Source organism: Primulina huaijiensis, chromosome 10 (genome assembly GCF_012295235.1).
Source record: "Primulina huaijiensis isolate GDHJ02 chromosome 10, ASM1229523v2, whole genome shotgun sequence".
Lineage (NCBI taxonomy): Eukaryota > Viridiplantae > Streptophyta > Magnoliopsida > Lamiales > Gesneriaceae > Primulina > Primulina huaijiensis.
This window is the reverse complement of record NC_133315.1, coordinates 20,399,012-20,423,371: the sequence shown is the minus strand read 5'-3', so window position 1 is coordinate 20,423,371 and position 24,360 is coordinate 20,399,012. Positions and strand designations below refer to the sequence as shown.

The 24,360-nt window shown below is 35.4% G+C and overlaps 5 protein-coding genes and 1 pseudogene across 7 annotated transcripts; 3 read left to right on the top strand and 3 right to left on the bottom strand.

Annotated features, from left to right (window-relative positions):
* The first annotated feature begins 4,942 nt into the window (after positions 1-4,942).
* Positions 4,943-7,717, top strand: LOC140985500 (probable protein phosphatase 2C 34). Its single transcript, XM_073453323.1, has 6 exons — positions 4,943-5,273; positions 5,888-6,169; positions 6,339-6,647; positions 6,732-6,849; positions 7,028-7,251; positions 7,436-7,717. The coding sequence occupies exons 2-6, from the start codon at positions 5,915-5,917 to the stop codon at positions 7,646-7,648; spliced, it is 1,119 nt and encodes a 372-aa protein (XP_073309424.1). The 5' UTR covers positions 4,943-5,273; positions 5,888-5,914; the 3' UTR covers positions 7,649-7,717.
* Positions 7,718-7,847: 130 nt separating this feature from the next.
* Positions 7,848-11,628, bottom strand: LOC140985503 (uncharacterized). Of its 3 annotated transcripts, none has more exons than XM_073453325.1 (8): positions 11,294-11,627; positions 10,282-10,348; positions 9,977-10,016; positions 9,752-9,884; positions 9,347-9,418; positions 9,057-9,137; positions 8,183-8,244; positions 7,848-8,081 (listed from the first exon to the last, which is right to left on the bottom strand). In XM_073453325.1, the coding sequence occupies exons 1-8, from the start codon at positions 11,540-11,542 to the stop codon at positions 8,015-8,017; spliced, it is 771 nt and encodes a 256-aa protein (XP_073309426.1). In that variant the 5' UTR covers positions 11,543-11,627; the 3' UTR covers positions 7,848-8,014. The 3 variants fall into 3 exon arrangements, with proteins under 3 accessions (XP_073309426.1, XP_073309428.1, XP_073309427.1); XM_073453327.1 differs by having other exon boundaries at positions 10,282-10,403; positions 11,294-11,521; XM_073453326.1 differs by lacking the exon at positions 7,848-8,081 and having other exon boundaries at positions 8,200-8,284; positions 11,294-11,628.
* A 674-nt stretch (positions 11,629-12,302) lies between these two features.
* LOC140986009 (probable pectinesterase/pectinesterase inhibitor 58) lies at positions 12,303-14,908 on the top strand. Its single transcript, XM_073453939.1, has 2 exons — positions 12,303-13,400; positions 13,520-14,908. Exons 1-2 carry the CDS (start codon positions 12,383-12,385, stop codon positions 14,764-14,766), a joined length of 2,265 nt encoding a protein of 754 aa, XP_073310040.1. The 5' UTR covers positions 12,303-12,382; the 3' UTR covers positions 14,767-14,908.
* Positions 14,909-17,153: 2,245 nt separating this feature from the next.
* LOC140985504 (nuclear transcription factor Y subunit B-4-like) lies at positions 17,154-17,923 on the bottom strand. Its single transcript, XM_073453328.1, has 2 exons — positions 17,361-17,923; positions 17,154-17,268 (listed from the first exon to the last, which is right to left on the bottom strand). Exons 1-2 carry the CDS (start codon positions 17,776-17,778, stop codon positions 17,201-17,203), a joined length of 486 nt encoding a protein of 161 aa, XP_073309429.1. The 5' UTR covers positions 17,779-17,923; the 3' UTR covers positions 17,154-17,200.
* A 1,210-nt stretch (positions 17,924-19,133) lies between these two features.
* On the top strand, positions 19,134-20,766 carry LOC140985996 (psbP domain-containing protein 7, chloroplastic-like; annotated as a pseudogene).
* Positions 20,767-20,786: 20 nt separating this feature from the next.
* On the bottom strand, positions 20,787-24,190 carry LOC140985501 (thiocyanate methyltransferase 1-like). The gene is made up of 8 exons (XM_073453324.1): positions 23,938-24,190; positions 23,735-23,865; positions 22,559-22,645; positions 22,169-22,269; positions 21,993-22,092; positions 21,505-21,551; positions 21,308-21,386; positions 20,787-20,971 (listed from the first exon to the last, which is right to left on the bottom strand). Exons 1-8 carry the CDS (start codon positions 24,122-24,124, stop codon positions 20,918-20,920), a joined length of 786 nt encoding a protein of 261 aa, XP_073309425.1. The 5' UTR covers positions 24,125-24,190; the 3' UTR covers positions 20,787-20,917.
* Between the last annotated feature and the right edge of the window lie 170 nt (positions 24,191-24,360).

Here is a 24,360-nt window from a genome sequence, read left to right as displayed (position 1 = left end):
CAAATAAACAATTGGTAAAAAAATAAAAAATATACAAAATAAATATTAAAGGATGAAAATTTAACATATAAATATACAATAAATTTTGTTCAAACATACAATATATAAAAATAGAGGTAATATTTTCAAAAAAAAAAATTCGGGTCAACCCGCGACCCAACCCGAAACCCATCTAACCCAGCTCTAACCCGAACCCACCCAACCCAAACTTGATTTTTTTTCATGTTGGGTCGTGTCGGGTTGACGGGTCGTGTTGCATTTTGACACCCCTACCAGGGAGGATCTAGGGAAGAGGCCCATCAAAAAGTCGGGCCATTGAACACCCGGGACATATCCTCCCCGGACTATTGGATGCCCGGGATCCCATGCAAATTCCTGGAAGCTTTCTTCCCGGGCCACTTCGATATAAGTGTCGCATTTAATTATACTAGTAAGATAGGGTGTGGGCGGCCGTCCTATCTCTGACACTGATCCAAGTGGTTGACAAAATCAGGTAGGCTAGATGTGACTAGTATGAGATTTGACATGTCAGAATAATAGGGTATAATCAGTCGTCCTACTATAATTAATGAGCAGCACAAAGAACGAGGTCATCATTACATCCCCTATTATAAATACCAGGTTCCATTCTTGCATTTACTCCCTATTCAAATATTGAATGCACATATTTATTACTCACACCAATATCACATCCACCAGTTGGTTTTCATTGGTTCTTTGCTTAATTCATTCACTGACTTAAGCATCGGAGTGGTCACGTCGGACACCCTTCCGACGCCCATTCACGTGGTTATCTTCTTGGTTGCAGATCATCTTACCCAGTCAAGGAGAAAAGCTTCTTGTTCAAACATATTTTACTCGTATTTCTTTTATTATCTTGGTTGCGAATTCGGTAGAGCATCCGACCCGGCTCATCCATTTCACCCGGATCGCATCACCAATTTTTTGAATTTTTTCAGTCATTCAACATAAGACAGAAAAATATTTAAAATCCAATGTTTATGATATTTGATTATACGAATTAATTATTGTTTTATAATAACCGCTATTTCAGAACAACTATTTTTTTAGGTAAAACTTTATTAAGTAGAATGAGTGAGATCGTCAATTACAAAATTAAAAGTAAGTTGATTTAGAACGCGCCTATTAAGAGAAAGGGAACGATAGATCAATGGTGAATTAGTGAAACAAACCTAAATCTGGCTTCTTAAACTTAACCCGGACTCAAATGACTAGCACGATTAGTAGTGCCAAATTATATAGAGTTCAGAAAATAGAGTGTCGACAATCTTCTGGAATTTATACTTTGTTCAGTATGTACGAATTCTATTTATTATAGATAAAAGTTTTTATCATTTTCTCATGAGCCCTCATCAAAGTGAAGAGCTTCCAAAAATTGACGAGCAAGTTCGCACCATAAGTAGGGAGGAACTCGCACGCCCATAAAAGATGTGTTCGTTGCGCAGGTGTTGGCACGACTCGCCGTCTCTAGTCGATCATTGACAAGTCGCCTCGCACCCCCGGCAGGACGGGTTAAAGGTACTTCTACATACGAACCCAGATTAAATATTAAGTCTTAGCAATCCAAAATTTCAAAGCTCTCGATGTGGGAATTAATTATCTTCAATGGGCCAGCCAAATGCATTACGGCCATTTAAAAAGAAAAAATTAAAGGGATGTTAATTTTCAACCTACTTTGTCCACTATCTATTTGTTTTTCTCCAAATCAACTCACGTTAGATTTTTTTAAAAAAATCTAATTATAAAGTTTTATCCACATTTTACAAAGAGTCGTGCTAGGATTAAATAAAAGAATGATAGTAAAAATATAACGATATAGATATGAGACAAAAAAGAAAGGTTATTGGTAATCCGAACTGGACTTGCTCAAATTGACAAAATCAAAAGTGAAGCCTATTCCAGTTGTGAGCTCAATTTATTTATGTAGTCCCGTCTCATCCAGGAACGAATCCATAATAATTTTATGGTCAATTAGTTGAGAGTAAGAAAAAAATGGGTGAAACATGTTACAAATACTCATAAATAAAATATTCATTTATACAGAATGTTGGGGTAAAATTGAAAATAATTTTGATACGATAAATCATACCATATTGTAAAATAGATTAAGCTAAGAGATAAACGAAGATAATTCAATGGACGCAGGAGTCAAAATATATCAAAAGGAATTTATTACATGAGAAATTGCCATTTGTGAATTACCATAGGAACATATGAAATATTTAAATATGGAGTGGAAAATAGTTAATTTGATGGGTGTGGAGTCCTTATCAAGCGCACCGCCCCACATGCGAATGTTTTTTTTCATTATTAATAATATTGCATAAATCTTTCGGCATTAATTTATTATGTAATTTTATAGATTGTACAATTAACAACCATTGTATGTGGATTTTTTTTTTTAATCTCTGTGTTTTTTTTTACTTGTGATATGGTGAATTTGTAGCACTTAGATCGAATAATACATGAGTAAATTAGACATATATTGTAGATTATTATTAGAGTAATGTAGTTGGACCGTCACCGACCACCAAATTCTAATAATCCAGATCGACATCGTTGTTGACCAATTTGCAGGCTGCCAAGGGACCATTACAATTAATAATTGCACTGTTTCATGCCCCATTCATCACTCTTAAGATATTGGAGACTATCTTATTGACATGACTGATACTTTACAAATCTATAAAATATTTTTCAACTTTACCATCTCCACATTTTTTTTTTGAATTTCTTTCGTTCTGCTGTGAGATCGGTTCATCTTAGCTCTTTTTCATATGTCAAAGGCCGTTTGTTATACATATTATTATCTCATTATTTTCTGCCTTCTTCGACCTCGAGCGTGACAGTAATAGAGTTGAGAAAGAACAAAATCTAAAATGAACCTATGAATGAGAATTTAAAGTGGTCCTAGATTTTTTATTCGAGCCTTTTTGTTCTCAATCACGGGAAGAAGAAAAAAGAAATGGAAGTGGGAACAGGATGTGTGAAGATCTTTGCAATGAAAGAAAGGCTTGGCCTACCATTAATAAATGAATCGATGATTTGTGGGCAATTTTCCAAACGCCCATCACTTTCGCTTTAGGAAAGCAATTTTTTAGGAATGTGGTATTAATTATAGCAATGAATTGAACACCACAACTCTTGAATTCGTATAATTGATAGATAGATGAAAAAGAATATGATTCGCTTCGAAGGAGTCGATTTTTTTTACAATTATGTGCTTGCTATGTAATCTTGATGAATCAACTCATGTGGAGTAAGTATTTACATTTTAAAAATAAATAAAATCTACTATATGCGTTTTGAACATATATTATATATATATATATATATACGCATCGCGTGTGCATAGTAACTAGTATATTATTAAGTGTGAGATCCTTAGAGTAACTACTTTATAGGACACCAAAATATTTAATTCCACAATTACCTTTTTTACTCTACTAGAAACCTCCTCAAATCATTTCATATTTTATGTAGAAAAAAATATAAACAAAATTTTTTTTTTAAATCGAACAACTCTTCTAAATTGAAAATAATGTCGTGCTAATTGTTTAGTATTATCTGATCAAATTAAAAATAATAATAACACATGTAACACGTGTGTATTTTTTATTAGTATATATAATTGATTTGGTTATATGTTTCAATTTCAGTTCAAACATTAATAAAAACAAGATACTGGAAAAGCAAACAACGCAAATACATGGTTGTGAATGGTGGTGCAAATTTGACTCACCATCGCAATTGCTACCATACGGGTATATATATAGATTCTTTTCCAGCAATGTCATTTTCTTTTACCAATCTACTTAATAAATAAATAAATAACTAGACTGCTACTAATTAAATTAAATTAATAAAAAAACGTACGTATATATTATATTAATTTTTTTGTAACAAAGAAATTATTATTTATGGCTCCAAAATTTGCAGGAGAAACTAATATGGTAGAGTACTTGGCTTTAATTTTACATGCTATGTCTGTCTATTGACGCAGAAGACATTAAGGTATTAATTGATTAAAAATATATGATTATAAATCTTTATGTCATCATCCGATTCATCATCACTATATCATACAAACTTGGTCCAATATATTATTTTATCTCATCAAGTGGGTACTTGATTAATTAAGTATTTATCCCCATTAATTATTATAATCTATACTTCACATATAAAAAATATATATATATATATATATATCTATACATAGAAAACCGACTCTTTGCCCCAAAATTCTATAAATAAAATTTAGTCCGTCTATCCTTGTGTGCAATCTTGTTCAGGCTGCTGATAACTTATTAACACAATCTCTATTATTTTAACATAAAATTTAACTACTCACATCCAACTTGTACATGCTTAGCCTATATATTCATGTATATGAAATTAACTTAAGAACTGTATATGATTCATGTAAACAAAAGTTTATAATAGTTTTTATATTATGTTAGAGTAGCACGTGGCATTATTCATGTTACATCTAATATTTCCATTTTGTGGACAGATTTTAAAAGCCATTGATTTATAATATTTATATGAATAATATATAGTCGAAGGTGCTACTTGCTTAGGGTCCACGTACAGGGATAAGCATGCAACTTGCTGTCATATTTTGAAGGTCTACTTGTAATATTTTTTTTCCTTCATAAATTCATAGCCTACATGCCCTCGTGTTAATCTTTTTAATCAAAAATTAATAATCTTCATAGAATATTTTTTATATAACTCTAAAAATCTCTCACAAAAAGTATTTATAAATTATTTTTTAAAAAAAAGAAATAAAAATATTAGGACATTTTGTTAAATATTTCTTGTTCTTATTGAAGCAAAATGCATGCACAGTAAAACAACTGTTACAAGAAACAGTTAATCATATATATACGTATATGTGTGTGTGTGTGTGTGTAAATTGTACTAAAAGGACGCTTTACACGTCTCTCTCTCTGCATAAACCAAACGCCTTGTTTTCTTCTGTTCTCTCATCATATATCATAGATTACAGGGAAAAAAAACTATGGATTTTGGTTCTTCCGTAGTCTCATTCTCGTTTTGTTTCAGCTCCATTCGTCGTAATCTCGTCAGTTGTCGGAGATGACGTCATATTCCCGGCCACTTTCTTGTTCTTTGACCTGCTGACTACCCAACTTCTCCGACCCCTTCTCGCTGGAGGCGCTTCATTTGAATCCGTACTTGAACCGCCTTTAGCTTTGTGGGTTTTGTTTATTTGATCAGCGGGGCTTTCGGTATGTTTCTGAGTAAACTTTTAATTTCTCTGATTTACGGTCAAAAAAATTCTAGCTTGGATTTGGATTTTGTTTTACTTCTCGATCGTATATCAATCGTTATGATTTGATTAGACAAAAAAGGGTTGAAAAAGTTATTTGAAATTTTCCACTTTTAAGACGTCTTTGACTTGATCGTTCTCCGAGTAAATCCAAGAGTGTGGCATGCCTTTTCTTGTTGATATTTCCGTCGTGTAAAGAGTTTGAAGATTCTTTATTTATCAAATTCAAGATTCATCTTTTTGCTCGTTCTGTATTTTCTGATGCTTAAAATAATCTCCGTTTTATCAGTCAGATAACATCTTTTTCTCATATAAGGTTTACCCATTTCCTATTTTGGTCTAGTGTTTGATATTTTACTTAATATTCGAGCCTGTACTTGCTGAACTATTCATTAGTAAGTAAAAAAGATGATATGATGCAGAAAACACTTGTACCATTCAAATGAAAACTTGAATATATTGTTTTGAAGATTATTCAGTTGAGGGAGCCCCAGGAGAGCATCGTTTGTGTTTATTCATGTAATTTTGGGTATGGGTTTCTAGTATGTACAGATAATTCTTGTGTTTGTGTAGGTTATAAGTTAGCGGGGGAGGAGAGGCATGGGGCACTTGTCATCTATGTTTAATGGGATTGCAAAGTCACTTTCGATCAAAAGAACGCAAAATTCAAAGAACAAACCGCAGAAAAGTGATGGGGAAGAGGCTGTTGAGGCTACGGCGAAGAATGCCAAGAAACAAGAGTTGATCTTGAGAACATCAGGCATTGTTAACATCGAGGGATCCAAGAATGTGGCTTCTGTTTACTCTAAGAGAGGACAGAAAGGCGTCAATCAAGACTGCTCCATTGTTTGGGAGGTATGCTCATCTGTACTGGTTCACTTTTGGAAAAATTACGTTTCAAATTTTATTTTTTAGGCGGACAACCCTTTTGCCTTCATCGGGTCTGCCCTTGCGGTCACCAATCCGGATGGTGGAAAATGCGGTGTTTGATTTTTTTAACACCCTTTGATCTTGTGGATTTCAGGAGTTTGGATGTCAAAAAGAGACAACATTTTGTGGGATATTTGATGGGCACGGTCCTTGGGGACACTTTGTGGCGAAAAGGGTCAGAGACTCAATGCCGTCAACTCTCATCTGTAATTTGCAAGAAACACTTGCCGAAGATTCACTCAGCTATGATTGTGACTCGGAATCGGATAAAAAGCTTCATCTATTCGATGTATGGAAGCACTCTTATTTGAAGACCTGTGCTTCTGTAGATCAAGAGCTGAAACGCAACCGTAAAATAGATGCAGTATACAGTGGAACCACTGCCTTAACAATTGTTAGGCAGGTAATCAAAGTTGATGGCTTGTTATTTGTTAAATAAAAAATGGTTGAGTTAACCAGCATTATGACATTCTTGACTTTGTGTCAGGGTGATCTTTTATATATAGCAAACGTAGGTGATTCACGTGCTGTGTTGGCCACAAGTTCAGACAACGGCGACTTGTTACCAGTACAACTTACTGTCGACTTCAAGCCAAATTTACCTCGTTCGACTCTCCCTTGTCTCTATTTTTCTATAAATACAAGTTTATATCAAATCCACAACCCCCCCCCCCCCTCTTTCCACATGTTTTTACTCGGTCAATTTTCTCCATATTTCCTTGATCATCATCTGTCCAGGTCTAATATATAATATCTAAGTATCAGTTAATGATATGTACACAGAGGAGACTGAGCGCATAATTGAGTGTAAAGGCCGAGTTTATTGTCTGCATGACGAGCCTGGGGTTTATAGAGTATGGTTGCCAAACACAGAATCTCCTGGACTCGCGATGTCTAGAGCCTTTGGTGACTATTGCATAAAAGATTTCGGACTCATTTCTGTGCCTGAAGTGACCCAAAGACGCATAACGAGCAATGACCAGTTTGTTGTGATGGCAACCGATGGGGTATGTATATTGACAACCTTATATTTTTTGCATTCTTCGGCAGTATATTATGTTTGTTTATAGCATGTAGTGTTTTTACTGCAACTTATATTAGACCCGTGGAACTGGGGCAGACCCCAGGTATTGACTACTGTGGGTGGCTGGTCTGAATCGAGATGTAACTTGAAACATTTTGCTTTTCCAGGTCTGGGATGTTATATCGAATCAAGAGGCAGTTAGAATTGTGTCGACAACTCCCAACTGGGCGAATTCGTCTAAGCGTCTCGTGGAGTGTGCTGCTCATGCTTGGAATAAGAAGAGAAAAGGAATAGCTATGGATGATATATCAGCAGTCGTACTCTTTTTTCAATCTTCTCGTTTATGTGATCAATTTTATGCAGCGCCTACTCCAAAGTAGTTTGTGTTAGGCTCAACATTTCATCCAAGCAAGTGGAAATAAAAACAATTTCAAGGCAAAGTTGAAGAATTGTTGATTTTGTCAACACTTTAACTACGCATTTTAAAATTGAAGATTAATTAATGATCGAGTCCAAATAGAAACACTTGGATAGGTTTCGGTTATGATGTGTTATGTTCCCATTTCGACCCATTGTGTATTATCAAGCAGCGGACTGAGAGTTTATTACGATCTATCGAGATATAAGATTTAGACTTTCAACAGATTTGGAAAAGAAATTTGCTTTATTTAGTTAACGACATAGCATGTTCAGAGGCCTAAAAAGTCTGCCACGAAGAAGAGCGAAAATGTAGAGGTCTAGCATTTTCAATCAAATCTCCAGTTCCGGCAATTACAATGAACCTTGGCCAGCGACGCCATGTAGTCATCAGACCTGAGGTTTGTTCACACAATGTGAGTTATATACTATTTCGAAAGGCAACGGGCCGCCCATAATTTTGGATAAAAGATAGTAACCTATCCGGAGAAACAAACCTTGAACCATAAGGAGACCGAGATGCTGCTATTAAGTGAAGCTTAGCCGCGTCCGCCTCATTCTGCATCCCACACATTAAATCAAGAATCACCAAATTATGTCTATAATCAATCATTAAGCAAGAGGTTGATTAATCTAACCACAAGATTTGTGTCCAAAGTGCATATGATCAACAATCCAAATCACTCTTCTATCGGACTAGTTTAGAGCTGACGCGCGAAAGGAGTGACATTGGAAAGTGCAACCCTTGAGTCAGTGTTGATAATAAACCCGTGTTCACACACATTTTGGACTAAGATGCATGCACTAAATATCAAAGAGTGAATGAAAGCGGGTCACTATGGCTTTGGCTTTTTAAGGGTGTAATGTACATTACCTTAAAAAAAAAAAATTTTTTGGAGAGAAAGCACATGTTATTTGTTTCTCCATTACCCCCCTAATATAGGTCTCCTTTTTTTTTTTTTTTAATACAAATCCGATTCTTAGCTAATTTACTCTGATTTGGTACATCTTTTGATAGAGCTACAGAACAGCCAACAATCATTTATCAAATCTTCAAGTCATTCGTGGCACACAACACTCTTTTTTGGATCTTAGGATAGAGCAGGAACTTAAGGTTACAGGAGCAAAAACTAAATCACTCTATATATCTTTAATGCATAATATTAATAAATTTGAAGAGAGGTAATAAGGAGGGGGAGGGTGCCCCATCTAGCCACCCTTGCTTCACTTTACTAGAAGTTATTACACGTGTCTGATTATCTGCTCTTTCTAGTCTTATACGGCATTAGAGAAAAAAGTTACCATATCCTTCAAAAAATTACCCTATCCATGGTCTTTATTAGTCAGACATAAAGTGGATCAGAAGATTACCTGAGACTCGTAATACAGTCCCGCATACAGAGAAGCATAGAAATATTCATTCTCCCGAGCATTGGAAAATGCTGCAACAAGCTGTGTCGAAGACCAAGTTACTCCACAGTGCATAATCTCTTCAAAGCACCAAAAACAGGCCAAGATTTCGAGAGTAATTTGATTAAATCACTTCAATCATACTGGATTAAAAAAATAAAGTGCACTAATAGTAAACAAATGATAAAATGCCTTAAAAAGCTACAAGTAGACAGGAAAATGAAGAGATCTCAGAAATTCACACAAATCACCTTTTCTGGGTCACCACCATCTTTGAACATGCCGTAAGCTTCCCTCATGACAGATCGAGAATCTATACCAACCTGCACATGGAACATGAGCAATTGAAAAGTTCATGCCAATTTTTAACATAGGAGTGCAAGAGCGCAATACTCAATGAAAGTCGGTGTGATGATTTCTTGAGCTTCATGACTGCTAATAGAAATTAAGAAATCAATTTAAAAACAAATGCTCTAGGAGAAATTTCCAAAAGAATACTAATCATGCATTATTAGGTACATCAGTACGAAACATGTTTCGTAGTCCACTTCAATTCAACTATACAACAATTTTATACATGACCAAATATCTGGATGTCATCGTAAAAATAACTTCCCCGGGTAACAATTGTTTTACACTAATAGTTAATTATATACCTCCAAGAATCTCCGTCTTGCTTCATCAACTCCATACAATCGAGCTTCACAGAGAAAGCACCATATTGATTCTTCAGTATCATTAGGATTTTGTGCAACATCTATTCTAAATTGCTCAGCGCCTTCTTCATATCTATTTAAAAAGATCAAAAGAGCAGATCACACATATGCTTGGTAACAAATGACATCATCAAAACTCACACATTAACATGAAGATAAAATTACCTGTTAAGATAGTAGAGTGATAACCCCCTCTGCCAAAGATCTGGTTACCGAACAAAAAAGTCTACATCACTATATAATAAGTAACTTAACAGTTCAAGAGTGTGACAAGCAAATCAAATATCCGATGTTTGGTAAACGAAAGTGAAGATGAAATAAAAATTAATGGTGGATTGTAAAGTTAAATCATTGATGTGAATAAGAAAGCGGGATGTGTACTCTCCACTCAAACAAACTGTATTGGTTCCTTGAGGAAACAAAATGATTTCATCACATTTTACTCATTCAAGAAGCTGTAAGAAACTCACAAGCTTTCTGGCGAGGATCGAGCTCAATAGCCTTGTCAAACTCAAGTAGGGAACCCGAAACATCACCCTTCACCATAAGAACAATGGCATTCAAAATACTGAGGCTCGAAACCATAACATTCCTGATTTACTCAAACACAAAATAAATTTATCAATCAACTTTACATGTTCAGTGAGAGTGTTCTAGGTCTAACACCTTTTGTAGTGTTACCAACCAATGAAACCCTAAATTACTTTGAGATAAAAAAATTCCATCGCGCATATCATTCTTCCATTGTCAAGAAAAAAGCGAAACCAAACTATATCATGTTACAGCTAGCAGCTCAAAGAAAGTAAAGAAAAGCACATCGAAAAGAAGTAGGAGAATGCTTGTTTCACTCAAACCTGTTTAAATATAAATTAACTGTCAAGTCAAGTTAAAGAGGAAGTAATAACACAGTAAATTATGTGATTCAACCATTCATTGTACAAGACCAAATAGACGATGGGAGTTGCATTTCTCTCTTGATTTTGAATTACAACCATCACTTATGGGCTATAGAGATGGACAATGGCACTACAGGGAATGTGGTGGCACACTTACACACATTCTCATGTGTGTTTCAAAACTTGCTCCTGTCCATTCATGTCAATTTTCCTAATGGCCCATCAATCATCATAGAAGGTAAATATCCACCCAAAGGCTGAACTAAATTTCAAATGGACAAGCAAAAGGTAAGTTTGTGATGGTGAACTTTAACCTTTCTTTTCCTAGTCTTCCAACAAAATCAATTCGAAAGTGTTGGATTGTGATTTGTGTCGACGGGATCCTTACAATCACCAGCCCAGATTACATAGGTTGAAATTTAACCGGTTGGAGCACAGACTTGAGCAAAAGATTCAGCTTTCCCGTGCTCCAAAATCTATTAATTACTTGAGATCGAGTTGGCTCTGATTTAGTGTCCAAGCAATAGAAGGAATGTAATTCGAGATATCAATTTCAAACATCATGCTTAAGCTGATGCGCCAATACCTGTCTGAAAAGAGACATTCCGCGCCGAATTGCAATGACGGATTCTCGAGCAGAATTTCCGCCGGTTATGGCGTCCCAGAGCCCTGAAACTGAAGCCGAAAAAAGTCTTCTTGACAGCGTTGGAATTGAATTTTGGTGACTTTGAATTCTTACAATCGAGGTGCCGCAGAATAGGGAAACGTTAGAAGAAATTGGGAGCAAAAGAATTGAGCTTGTATTTGGCATTTTTAAGCTGTGGATCGACGCCATAGCCAAGAAAAATGGAACAAAATTACAGCGAGGTAGTGGCACTTGGACATGCAGTGTCTCAGATAGATGATATGCTTCTTGTGGTTGGCTTTTTTTAAAAAAAAAAAAAATTTTAAATTTAATTTTTAATTAAAAAAAAATTAAATTTAATTTTTAATTTAATTTAAGATCTTGATCTTGTTATACTTGGATTACACACTAAATTTCCTTGAACACAAAATAATAATAATAATAATAATAATAATAATAATAATAATAGTGTACCTAACGTTATTTTGGGATATTTAGAAAAATACAAAAATCTCGTGATATGATATTATGAGTCAATTTTGTGATACAAGTATTTTATTTAGGTCATTGATGAAAAATATTACTTGTTATATCAAAAATATTAATTTTTATTGTAAATATGAGTATGATTGATTCATGATTATAGATATGTGAAACTGTCACACAAAAAACTTACTCTCAAAAAATAGACTTGGTCAAAATTTTTTTTAACGAACATATTTGAAATACATGACAACATAATATTATTTTTTGAAAATAATCAACTTAGATAAAAAAAAAATACTCGTTATTTACGGGCTCGGATAAATATTTAATATGATTTATAATAAAGTGATGACCACTCATTTCACATATACTAAAAATAAAAGAGCTCCCTCCCTCTCTCCTATTGAAGCCTCACATCTTCAACTGAATTAACTACCTTTGGACCAACAAGACCAATCCCCTATTAACCCTCTCCACGCCAAGAAATCATTCTTATTCGTCAAACAACAAGGAGGGGGGGTGTCAACTATCTCTTCAGAAATAGCCCTTCTCCCAGCCGGAACCATGTTTGGCTCCAACATGGATAATAATCAGAAGAAAAAGATTGCTATAGTTAGTGTCTGTTCTTTGGTTCTTGTTGCCATGGTAGTTGCTCTTACCATTGGATCGTTGGATACGGAGAATTCGACCACCAATGTCGATGTTTCGTCGTCCCAGAAAGCCATCCAGAACATCTGTCAATCAACAGATTACCAGCAAACCTGCGTCGACAGCCTCAAAGCCTCGGGAAGTGGCACCAGTGACCCCAAAGAGCTCATCGAGGTTGCTTTCAATGCCGCTATCAAGTATATCAATGAGGCTGCCAAGAACTCTTCCGTCCTCGAAGAACTTCAGACCGATCCACGGGCAAAGACTGCTCTCCAGAACTGCCGCGAGCTTGCTGACCATGCTGTGAGTGATCTGGAAAGATCTTTTGCTAAATTTAACGGTTTCGATGCGAGTAATTTCGATGAGATGCTCATGGACCTGAAGATTTGGCTCAGTGGCGCGATTACCCACCAAGAAACGTGCCTGGACGGCTTCGAAGAGGTTCCTGGTGATGCTGGGGACAGGATGCGGCAGGCCTTAACAACAGCCATGCAGCTGACAAGCAACAGTCTTGCCATGGTGGCTGAGGTTTCAACGGTGATCGAATCTATGGGTGTAGAAGGTTTCAACAGTCGACGTCTTTTGTTTGATGATCTGCCTGTGTTGGGACATGGTGATGATCTCCCGTATTGGCTTGATGTCGAGAGGCGTGAACTTCTTACTGCCACGCCGGTTCAGATCAGGCCAGACTTTATCGTGGCTAAGGACGGGAGTGGCAAGTACCGTACCATCAACGAGGCTTTGAAAGACGTCCCGGAGCGTAGCAATAGGACCATTGTGTTGTACATCAAAGCGGGTATCTATGAAGAGAAGGTGCAGATCAATAGTTCTATTGTAAATTTGATGATTATTGGTGATGGCCCTACGCAGACGAAGATTACTGGAAGATTGAACTTCATTGATGGGACTAATACATATCAAACGGCCACAGTAGGTACGTCTAACATTTTCGTGAGCGAGGGTCCAAGCAAACAAGTTCCCCACCCTCACATTTCTTCAAAATTTGAGCAATCATATTTTTTTTTCCTTTAATGATCAAGCTGTTCGTTGCAGCGGTCCAAGGAGACAATTTCATCGCCAGGGATATCGGCTTCGAAAATTCTGCTGGTGCAGAAAAGCACCAGGCCGTAGCATTACGCGTCAGTGCAGACAAAGTCATCTTCTACAATTGCCAAATGGATGGGTATCAGGACACCCTCTATGCCCACACGTATCGCCAATTTTATCGAGACTGCGTGATCTCGGGCACCATTGATTTCATATTTGGAGACAGTGCTGCCGTTTTCCAGGGCTGCACATTGCTAATCCGTAAGCCAATGGACAATCAGCAGAACATTGTGACAGCGCAGGGCCGGAAAGATTTGCGCCAGCCAACAGGTCTCGTCCTCCAGAACTGTACGTTTAAAGCCGATCCCACGTATTATCCTTTCAGGAACAAGCTCAAGTCATACCTTGGCAGGCCTTGGAAAGAGTACTCGAGAACCATAATCCTGGAATCATTCCTGGATGATTGTATCCAGCCACAGGGATGGCTGCCCTGGAACGCGACATTCGCCCTGGAAACCTTATTTTACACCGAATTCAACAATCGAGGCCCTGCTGCACCCAAGAGCGAAAGAAGCAAGTGGGCTGGAGTCAAAGAATTGCCATCTGAGAGGATAGAACGGTTCACGGCGTCCAAGTTTTTGGACGGAAATAGATGGATACCTCCCAGCGGTGTGCCTTATGCTGCCGGATTCATCTTCCCTGTTCCTAAAGAAGATCCTAACATCAAATACTCACCAGTTGTTCCGGAAGAAAACAAAGATTTAGGAAAGGCTATTGATAAAGAGGCCTTCATTGCTAAGCTTAAACCGGCTGCCGAAAATAAACCTGATTCTAGTGAGAAATCCGATAATGACAAGAAATCTGATTCCGAGAAGAAATCGTTGGATGATTCGAAATCTGATCATTATGATACTTCGGCTTCTTCCTCTTCCAGCTCGAGCTCGGGTTCAATTCCTCAACCCGAAACAGCTGTTCCAAGCTCCGTAGGCTCCGTCTTTCAACCCGACACAGCTGTTCCGAGCTCGGTTGGCTCGATCTTTCAACCCGACACAGCTGTTCCGAGCTCGGTAGGCTCGGTCATTCAACCCGACACAGCTGTTCCGAGCTCGGTTCCTGTTACGATTCCTGAGTCAGGTATAGCAGCCCCTCCAACGTCGTTTTCATACGCTAATGAGGACGCTCCCGCTCTTAGCCCAGGCTCACAGCCGAAGGAAAATAAATTCTCACTTTTGAAGCTGTTCTTCAGAGCGTAATTGTTTCATTTTTATTTTATATATTGTTTTGGTCTTAAGAGGGCCTAAAGACAACAGTTTGTGTTTTTGTTTGCATTAATATTTGACAATTATATATTTAGAATTTTGTGTTGGATTTATTCTTATTTAATTCACAATTTGTCTGCTTTTCTTATTGACAATTAATTAATTTTGTGTTGTGTTAAAAAATATTTCAACAATTACCATTTCCAAAATCATATATATATATATATATATTTTGTCCCCAAAATTGCAATTTTAGTTATGTAAGTTGTATTGTTTTAGATTTTAATTATGTAACTGATCAATGTTTGGTTTTCACCAGTAACTTGGACTTTTTTTTTGTTTTAGACTTTTTTCGCTCGAATCTGCTAAATCTATTAAAAATTTCTTATTGGCGTGAACACTCTCCTACATGACTCATATAACGAGAATAAAACATATATTATACGGATTAAAATTTATCTAAATAAAAATAAATGTAAATAATAAGTTTTTTCTTCTCATTTTAAAATATTGAATGTCATTTTACTTTATTTTCCTATGCTCTTATTTAGATTTATTTTAATAAATATAATATATGTTTATTTATGTTACATGATCTAAATATGAGAGAAAAAATGTCAAATAAATTATTCAATTGGCTTACTGACTTTTAATTTGGCCAAAAAATATCAACACAAAAAAAATGCAAGTTAATCGATGAAAATCAAACATCCACAAGTTATATGATTAAATCCCAAAATAGTGCTACAATTGCAATTTCCCCCTAATAATAAAACCTATACTAAAATTATTTTAAAATTTAGAACATTTAAATAACATATAAAAAACAAATTAAATACTTGAAATAGTACTTTAATAATATTAATGGTAGATAGATGGCTAGATTGATAAATTAGTTCAATTAATATAATCATTTGGAAATAGCTAGGGATACGATAGAATACACCTGCCCAAGATTGGACGATTACTTCAAAATTATATTTAATCGCAATGAAATCATTTAATTAATTTTGTGCTTATATATATTTCATGTTATAATAACTGTAATTATATAAAGATTGTGTAGCATGAAATATATATCAGAAACCGGAACAAAGCATGTCATTCTGTTTTTGAGTTCAATACATAATTCAAATATTACTGTATTAGGAAAATACATATTCAAACTCGAGTTTTTTTTTTTTGTTTTCCTCTCGGTTTCTACTCAAACTCGAGATTAGCTCGTGCTTGACCATCAGTTCAAGTTTTAGATTGAGCATGAATAATGATATTTAGGATTATACATCGATCGGTACGTAATTGATGGTTCATAGCTCACCGTCGTCGCTAACTCGATTCGGCTTAATTTTACCCTTCTTGTGGGAGCTCTGAAGTTGCAGCTTACTCACACAGATGATTCCATGATCTCAAATATATACCGTCTTAATTCACTACTATTTATTTTTAAAAAAAATTCACTACTATTTCATTGTTGAAAACCCTAATCTTGACATATAGATTGTTACATATATTAGCTTGCCCTGGGCTTTATTTTGATGGCTCCAGACTGGAGTCATTTTTTAAATAACATTTGAGCTAGTTTTAGTAAAATATCAAAACAAAAATAATTTACTAACCTGCGTGAAATTAATTAATTAAATATATATATTAAGGGAGTGCTTGCAAAAGATTATGTTTTTGTAGAAATGATTAAATTTATAGATTTCGAAAAAAATGAGAAAAAATAAATGTGGGTAGTTTTTGAAAATAAGAGTGAAAAACTAGTTTTTTTTTTTAAAAAAAAAATTTAGAGTGTTTGATAATAAATGATTATCGTACTAATTTTTTTAATACAATAACAAAAATATCCTTATCAGAAAACACATATCTCTTTCATTTTTTTGAATGAATGTGAGAGTAATTTTTTATTAGACAAAAATATTGGAGGTAAAAATGTTAAGAAGAATTTTTATTTATTTATCAAAATACCATAATCAGTTTTGAAAAATCAGAATTAGCATTGGATTAGCTTTGAGATTGTAATTAAATTGAGTAGAAATAAAATCTGAGGTTAAAAAACACTAAAAAAATAATTATTTTTTAAGTCAAAAAGTGAATAATCACTTGATGCAAACACTCCCTAAACTGTGCCACAAAAAAAAAAAAAAAAGAAAAGAAGATTGAAACATCATCTAATTGGGACAGATGTAGAGAAACCCTAGTCTGTCATTGGATTGGCCAGATTGGCGTTAACTTGACTTTTTGTCTCTCTTTCAAAGACTGTTAGAAGAGAAGAAATTAACGTATATGTGCTAACGATGAAATTAAGCTTAAAGAAAATCAACTATTCAATATATAGTACAACTTGAATAAGTTTGCAATCTTGAATATATAATTTGATGCCAAAACGTAATAACAATGAAAAAATATTAAAAGAGTAATGTCAAATTTAAAAACCCATGAAAAGATACCTTAAAATCTCCCTGTAGTGATAATAGTATCCATGCTGTCGGAACACTGATATCAAATATACATACATGCCTTTAAATTTCACAGGGTATTTTTGAATAATTAAAATTTTGTTGAAGAAGGCTTGGTTGAAGTGGTACCCTTTTCAAGAATCCCAAAATCAAAGAATGGATCAGCTAAATTAGTTCCGTTGCCGCCAATATAGCTGGTTTCTTCATCTTTGTCTTCGCTGCTACAACCCTTGCTTTGGATATTGTTAGCCCTCTGTCTTTCATACTCCCGAAACCTAGCCAAGTACCTCAACATCCCCTCTGAGTAGTGATCAAACCCTAGTGAACTCAGAGCCCAACAGATGTCGTCGCCGTTGACCGTTTTACGGTTCTCTTTGTGACATTTCTCAGACGCTTCACTAGTCACAAAACTTATGAACTCTGAGGCACATTCTTGCATTGTCTCCTTGGCTTCTTTGGAGATTTTCGCATTCGGGGGTAAGATCTGCTTCATTAGCCGTCCCACGTTGGCGATTGGCAACAATTTTTCGTGTTCGTGGGTACTCATAGATCTCGTATAAGCTTGATGCTCAAATTAAAAGTATCCTCTATTTGGTTGTGTACGTGTAGTATGTATTTTGAATCGTTTTGGGCGTGTCGTCAGCACGGACAATCGATCTCTATATGTTTCATTCACTCGCTCGTGTGTGCACTTTAAATATTCAATATCATGTACTTGTAATTAGTTCTATAAGATGAATATTGTTAAAAGATCAAGGAAGTGATGATGCTAAGAGGCATAAGTTGGTGGTTTGAGCATTATTGATACTATTGGCCTATAAGAATCAAGAGACATTCTTTTAATCAAATCACAAGTTTCTAACTTTAAAAATTTCGGGTCAAATCCGATACCACAATAATAGTCGAAGTGGCAGAATCATGGTCGTTCAATTCAAGAATAATGTCTTGGATGCTATCCGTACAAGAAACCCCATTTTCCAAAAAAAATAAAGAAAGAAAAAGAAAAACCCTAGTTACCTAGGTTAAGTCCATAAATAGTTGTAACTGTGGTCCCTCGGAGTCGTATCATCCCTAAAAAAAGTTCGCTTTCCCCATTTGTTGCAAGGCCCCAACTTGCTTTAGAATATTGTTTGTGTGATTTTGAATTAATGGACCAAATTAATGCACGTTGATCTGCCTAATACTTTAACAGATTATCGAAATAAAGAATTAACATAAAGGACCACAAAACCTAGTTCGTGCTGCCAATCTAATATTTGGTGGCAAAGCCAACTTTAATTAGTCCCCCATTTGAAAATTAATCAACATGACACTAATAAATATGATCGATATTGTAGTCAAATCCTTGAGCCAAGTACTTAATCTACTCATTTATAAATGGATCGAACCATATATTGTTCGGATAAGAGCTTTTAAGCTATTTTTGTAGTTCATTAACTTGTCCAATTTTGAGTTTTGGTACATTTTGTTTTGATATATTAACCTTTATTTTTTTTTGATTAAATTTGAAAAATTAGTGGACCAAAACTTATTTTTATTCATATTTTTCTATCTTAGGTTTTTGAGAGAAAAAATAATAAAAATTTTATTCCCCAAAGTAATTTGCTATTTCCANTTGAAATTTCGTGTCAAATGGATTAATTCAACTTCCGAGATATTCTGAAATTTCTAAAGAACGAAAAATAGTTAAATTTGTATACTTCTTTTTTTAGTGGAATATACATTTTATTGTACATGCAAATATGAAGAGTCAGATATAAATATATTCCAGTTGAAAAGACCATTTAAAAAAATTCAATATCGTTAGCTTCTAAAAACAAATTTTTTATATATGAAATATGATAATTAATTTGGTAACAAGAATATGAAAATAATATCCATTCAACGGAACCTCTGGCAAACATGCATGCACATTCGATTCCCAAGGCCCAATCTTCCGACGACGGGAAAAGCAGCTTTCAGCCGGCGGATGACCATTTTAGGCCACTCCAACAGGTGTTCCGACGTCGGCGCCCATTTCGGCTGCATTATGAGTTTCTTTCTGATCTTCTCTCCGAAAGCTCGTCGCGCTCTACCCTATTCGAGGCTACAGCCGATATATAGATACAAGTCTGGGTTTTGGTGAGTGAAGCTATTCTTTTTTTCAACCTGCTGTGTAATCGTACGTACTTATTTATCCTCTCTTCCCTTTTCTCAAGTTACATTCTTTAAGCTTTACACTTAAAATCTGAAGTAAAATATCGAGTTTGAATTCTTTAACGAATCATATGCTTATAATTCAAGTTGTGATTTTTTTTTGTTGTTGATATTTTTAGCTAATTTAGAATTAAATGTTGGATCAATTTTATCTATATGAGCTTATATGTAAATAATTATACATTGTGTGTTGTCTAAGTTAAGTCCAAAATTAAAGTTATCGGTTAAAGTTTTGGTTATTGAGCTTTAATGTATCTAATAAGTTGCGGGTCTATTAGGTGTGAAGATATAAGTGTAATTTTTGTTTTTATGATTACCTAAATCAGAAATATCATAAGATAAATGAAAGACAATATCTATATATGAATCATGTTCCTCATATGTCGCGTAATCATGTTTCCTATTCTCTCTCATTAAAAAAATAGTTTAAAATATTAAAGGATTTTCAAAGAAAAGAGCATGTAGATCTATAAGATAAATACATGTTATAAAGAATTCAGGATTATAATTTTAGTTATCTTCTGCTTAATTTTCACTCAAATTCTTGATGATTTAGTATGATGAGTTATGTGGTTTATCGATTTTTCCTGAAATTAAAGTCTGAAGTCCATCTTTTTTTGGAAAACATGGGTTGATTGATAGCTACACTTAGCCATGGCCTTCGGATTGATAGCTACACTTAGCTACAATATGTAAGGGTTTCAATGAAACAGAGTTCAATTATCCGGGGAATTGGTCGGGTGATCAGACAATAGCACATTGAGCTGCGGAGAAGGGAAAGATTAATGGATCCACTGGCGGTGTTGGGCAGCATCCGCGCTCTGTTAATGAGCCAGTGGTGGCTTTTGGTCCACCTGGGTCCACGGGAGAGCTCAACATCAGTGTCATTGTTGTGCCGGTTCCACGCGACTTCTTGTGAGTCCTGATTGCTCATTGATTCATCACACAGTTTGGTGCAATGCGAATATTTTGCTTCACTTAGATGTTTATTGTTTTCCAAAAGAATGATTGGCAAATTTTTGGGCAGGATTGAAGCATTTGGAGGGGCGAAGGAGGTGGGAGAAGCCATAATGGGGATGATTACGGGGCGGAGCAGAGGATGTGAGGTTAAGGGCACCTTGAATGAGCGAGCGGTCGCCAGAACTTTGCAGTGTGCTGTGTCCGAAAGGGGAAGTTGTTCACTTTGAATGCGCGGTCGCCAGAATCTGTTTGGCCCCAATTTAAGTCACATTTTTACACGATTGCTGACTCTTTCAATTTAGTCTGCCTAACACAGTTTTTTTTAAGTTCTTTCATGATTTTTGAATATATTTGTGAATGCTACGATCGGTTATCTTAAATCAGATTCACTTACAAAAGTAAAATAAAGGCCCATTTTTTATCTGTTCATAAATAAACTGATTTACTCAGTGTTTTCATTTTGTATTCTAATAATAAGAACGAATCAGCAACAAAAACATAAAGTAGGTTTGGTATAAAAGAGATGACCATTATAAACACGATTGTGAGGCAAGTTTTCTCCATCTCCCTACTTTCTCTCTTCCCTGCAAAGAATGCAAAAATTGTGTTAACACGATTTGATATCGTTAAATAACAAGTCTCGTCAATAACACAGGTACTCTTGCTCCATGAGAAACATTCACATTCTCGCAACTCATATTTTAAAGTAGGTCACTTCATCCAAGTCCAGCAATCAAGACGGCTGAAATTTTTTAACCCTCATAGCTTAAATCAGTCTAAGAGGGAGACAATCCTGGTTATAAAATAATCAGCGCCTTTAAAGTTCTTAAATGATAATGGCATTTAATCAGTCCTCCCACTGATGAAATCTCTCATTTTCTGGTCAAATAACAAAAAATTTTACTTCTAGATCAACTTACCTTTCGAGGTGCAATAGCCAACTCATTTTCAAAGATAGAGGTTGCTCTGAAACCAGCAGGGTGCAAGACATCCTCATAACTACATGTTAAAGACACCAATTGTAAGTGAGGAACTAGGAAATTTGCTCGAGTAAAGTTACTATAGCATCCTAAGAGAACAGACGAGAAATAAAATCGAGCATAGAAATTGAAATTACTCAGCGACTGATACTTTATATGGGGGTCCACCCTCACGATCTTCAATCTGGAAATAATAAAACATGTTGAGCATCCAACAAATCAATGATCTCAACAACAGAAACAAGAATAGTGAAACATAAGAGAATAAACTAATCCAATACATAATCCTTATTTAAGACCAATCATTATCACAAAGGAGAACATTCTGGCTCAAGTAAACTGTCACAGCAGAATACATCAATATGAACAGTATAATTAAGCTTGGAAGGATGAGCGATCTTTGAATTGGTAAATATTCTGTGCTCAAATAAGGATACTATTCATGGCCGTAAATCACATCTGAGAATTTAACATATGATACCGAGTCTTTCATCAGTGTGCTAGGACAGTCTCTCTCTTTTGTTATTTAGAGATCATGCCAAGCATGTCCAGCACCGTTGTTCAAAGTGACAGGAAAACATATAAAAAGAACAACAAACGAAATATAATGAGAACTATTCCTAACCGGATACATAAGTGTTATGAGCTCTCCATCAGGTTTTAGAAGATCGTGAGTTTTGCTGGCCCAAGCAGATCTCATATCTGGTTCAATTGCACAGAAAAACCTATGGGAATCATGCAAGACCCGATCAACACTGATAACATTTGAAGAAAGTTGAACTAATCTTTCAACAAACTTACGTGTAATCAAATATGAGATCAAACAACTCAGCTGGATGCCAGGTGAAGAAGTCTTCCTTTAAGAAAGTAAAATGCTCTGCATTTGGTGATGCGCAAGACAACTGCCTCAATATGCAATAATAGAAGAAAACATTCAAATATTGATCCGAATAAATGTAAAAAATCAAGTAATAACTTAGTTTCTTGTACAACGATTGGAAAAAAATACTAAGGTATTAAGTGGATGTTGCAAGAAAAAACTGAAAAAAATGGATACATTTGCATTCCATCTTGATGTCATCCTATCAAAACATGGTTCTTGTACTTTAATCAATAGCTACAGCCCATTTCTTATTTGCATCCGTGTCTGCAAATTGTTTAGATAGAAAATGTGAAAAACTGAGCCCTCACCTCCGTGGCTTTGGCGATGGCGTTGTCTGAAATGTCTATGCCAACAACATATCGTTCAGAGCATGCAATTGCTACAACATCATATCCCTGCTCCATATTTGAAAGTTTCTGTTACTACGAGCAATAGTAAGGAACTAAAGGAAAAGAAGGCAAATATATGATGGAGCAAATTTACAATTCAGCAAGGCATAATCCCATTTATAAAGTTGTTTCAGCATATCTCACATCTTAACTATTTGTTCGCATATGAACGGATCAAGTTTTTCAGCTGGTGTAGCCCAAGACTTTTGTAGTGGGGCATATATAACATAATTTTTAAAATCATCAGCGAATTAATACATTGCTGCAGCTTCGAATTCTCTTCATTCAAAGGGATTTAAAACCATGATCTTCAATTCCCCTGCAATGCTATTCACCTTTTCGGCTCCTAAACTCTGGTTCCCAGTTAATCTTTTTAGCTTCAAACCGATCTAATCACAAATTCAGTGACTGTCAATTTGTGGAGAACCAAAAGCATCAAACAGCTAAAATTCACCACTTGTTTGGCAATCCTTATTCATAATCCACTGTTGCATGGGTCATCTTAGTTCTCAAAATACTCATCTCAAAAAGATTGTCTATTGGATAGTGTGACCTTCTTGAGTTTATAAGCTACTCTTTATTAGTTTTAATATTCGATGTGAGATATATGTAACTGTCAACCCTTGAGAAGCCGACCTCTACGGCGACCGACTTTAGACGGCTTTCATTCATCTTTCAGGATATTCAGTGCATGAATCATGAACCTTAATCATGATTCATGACTACAATTTTTTTTATCCACACTGAGATCGCTCATTCTCTCGACGAGAACAACAAATGTTAGGTTATAAACCTAACAAAGGTATATACCAAAAGCATTTCCTATTGAGTCTTGCAACCATCTTGAGTTTATAAGATAATATTTATTAATTTTAATATTCGATTTGTGATATTTGTAACATAACATTAGCTCTTATCAAAGCCAGCTCCAAGTGAAAACTACTTGTAATAAAACCATACAGTAATACAACCACTAAAGCACCCCACAAAGTCACAACCTCGAAACATAAAACCCGAATTTTCTACAGAAAAAAATACACGGATTATGTCCGAGTATATCCGCACAACAAACCCAATAGAAAGCAGGACACGTACACTACCGCAGCCAGGAACAAGAGCTCTGCCTTTGGGAAGATCCCCTGTGTTGTAAAGATGCAACAGCACTGGCGTGGCCCCCCCTAAATCCCAAGGCGTCAATTCTTCTTCCCAGCATCTATCCCAACCATCTGGGAAAAAAGGACAAATTTTTATGCAAATTAACAGGAAATAATTCTGTCCCTTTACCCGTTAATACTTACTGCTGGAGTCAGAGCGAACAATCTGCTGCATTTTGCCAACATTTGAAGTGGCTATGGTGTGAGATTTTTGCGTTGATTCTTGGGGCTGATGGGTCATATTACTCAGGCCTACTCTACGACAACAAGGTAAGAGACCTCGGGCTCCGATTAAAAGTTGGTTGCAGCGGTGGATCAAATATGATGGCATGGATTTTGAGATGAATATCAGACAAACTGTGAGCGTGCGTGCTGAGTATTTATGTGGTAATTAACTACAAATTGCTTGGTCATTGTATTTGTACAGTCTTATTATTATTTATTAATATTTTTTTAATCCGAATCTGAATCTCTTTGCTTTTTTAGTTGTGTTATTATATATACCACTGTAATTTTAAAATAATAAATTTAAAAAATATATGTCAAGTCTTTTGACTCTAATTATGT

Excerpts from the sequence above, each read along its gene's own strand:
- LOC140985500 (XM_073453323.1), top strand. The coding sequence starts at position 5,915 with ATGGGGCACTTGTCATCTATGTTTAATGGGATTGCAAAGTCACTTTCG. Across the intron at positions 6,170-6,338 it reads ACTGCTCCATTGTTTGGGAG|GAGTTTGGATGTCAAAAAGA; the intron begins GTATGCTCATCT and ends TGTGGATTTCAG. Across the intron at positions 6,648-6,731 it reads CCTTAACAATTGTTAGGCAG|GGTGATCTTTTATATATAGC; the intron begins GTAATCAAAGTT and ends ACTTTGTGTCAG.
- LOC140985503 (XM_073453325.1), bottom strand. The coding sequence starts at position 11,542 with ATGGCGTCGATCCACAGCTTAAAAATGCCAAATACAAGCTCAATTCTT. Across the intron at positions 10,017-10,281 it reads CGATCCTCGCCAGAAAGCTT|ATCTTTGGCAGAGGGGGTTA; the intron begins GTGAGTTTCTTA and ends TTCGGTAACCAG. Across the intron at positions 9,138-9,346 it reads ATGGTGGTGACCCAGAAAAG|CTTGTTGCAGCATTTTCCAA; the intron begins GTGATTTGTGTG and ends TCTTCGACACAG.
- LOC140986009 (XM_073453939.1), top strand. The coding sequence starts at position 12,383 with ATGTTTGGCTCCAACATGGATAATAATCAGAAGAAAAAGATTGCTATA. Across the intron at positions 13,401-13,519 it reads ATATCAAACGGCCACAGTAG|CGGTCCAAGGAGACAATTTC; the intron begins GTACGTCTAACA and ends TGTTCGTTGCAG.
- LOC140985504 (XM_073453328.1), bottom strand. The coding sequence starts at position 17,778 with ATGAGTACCCACGAACACGAAAAATTGTTGCCAATCGCCAACGTGGGA. Across the intron at positions 17,269-17,360 it reads TTTTGGGATTCTTGAAAAGG|TGTTCCGACAGCATGGATAC; the intron begins GTACCACTTCAA and ends ATTTGATATCAG.
- LOC140985501 (XM_073453324.1), bottom strand. The coding sequence starts at position 24,124 with ATGCCATCATATTTGATCCACCGCTGCAACCAACTTTTAATCGGAGCC. Across the intron at positions 23,866-23,937 it reads TGTTCGCTCTGACTCCAGCA|ATGGTTGGGATAGATGCTGG; the intron begins GTAAGTATTAAC and ends CTTTTTTCCCAG. Across the intron at positions 21,552-21,992 it reads TCATAACACTTATGTATCCG|ATTGAAGATCGTGAGGGTGG; the intron begins GTTAGGAATAGT and ends TATTATTTCCAG.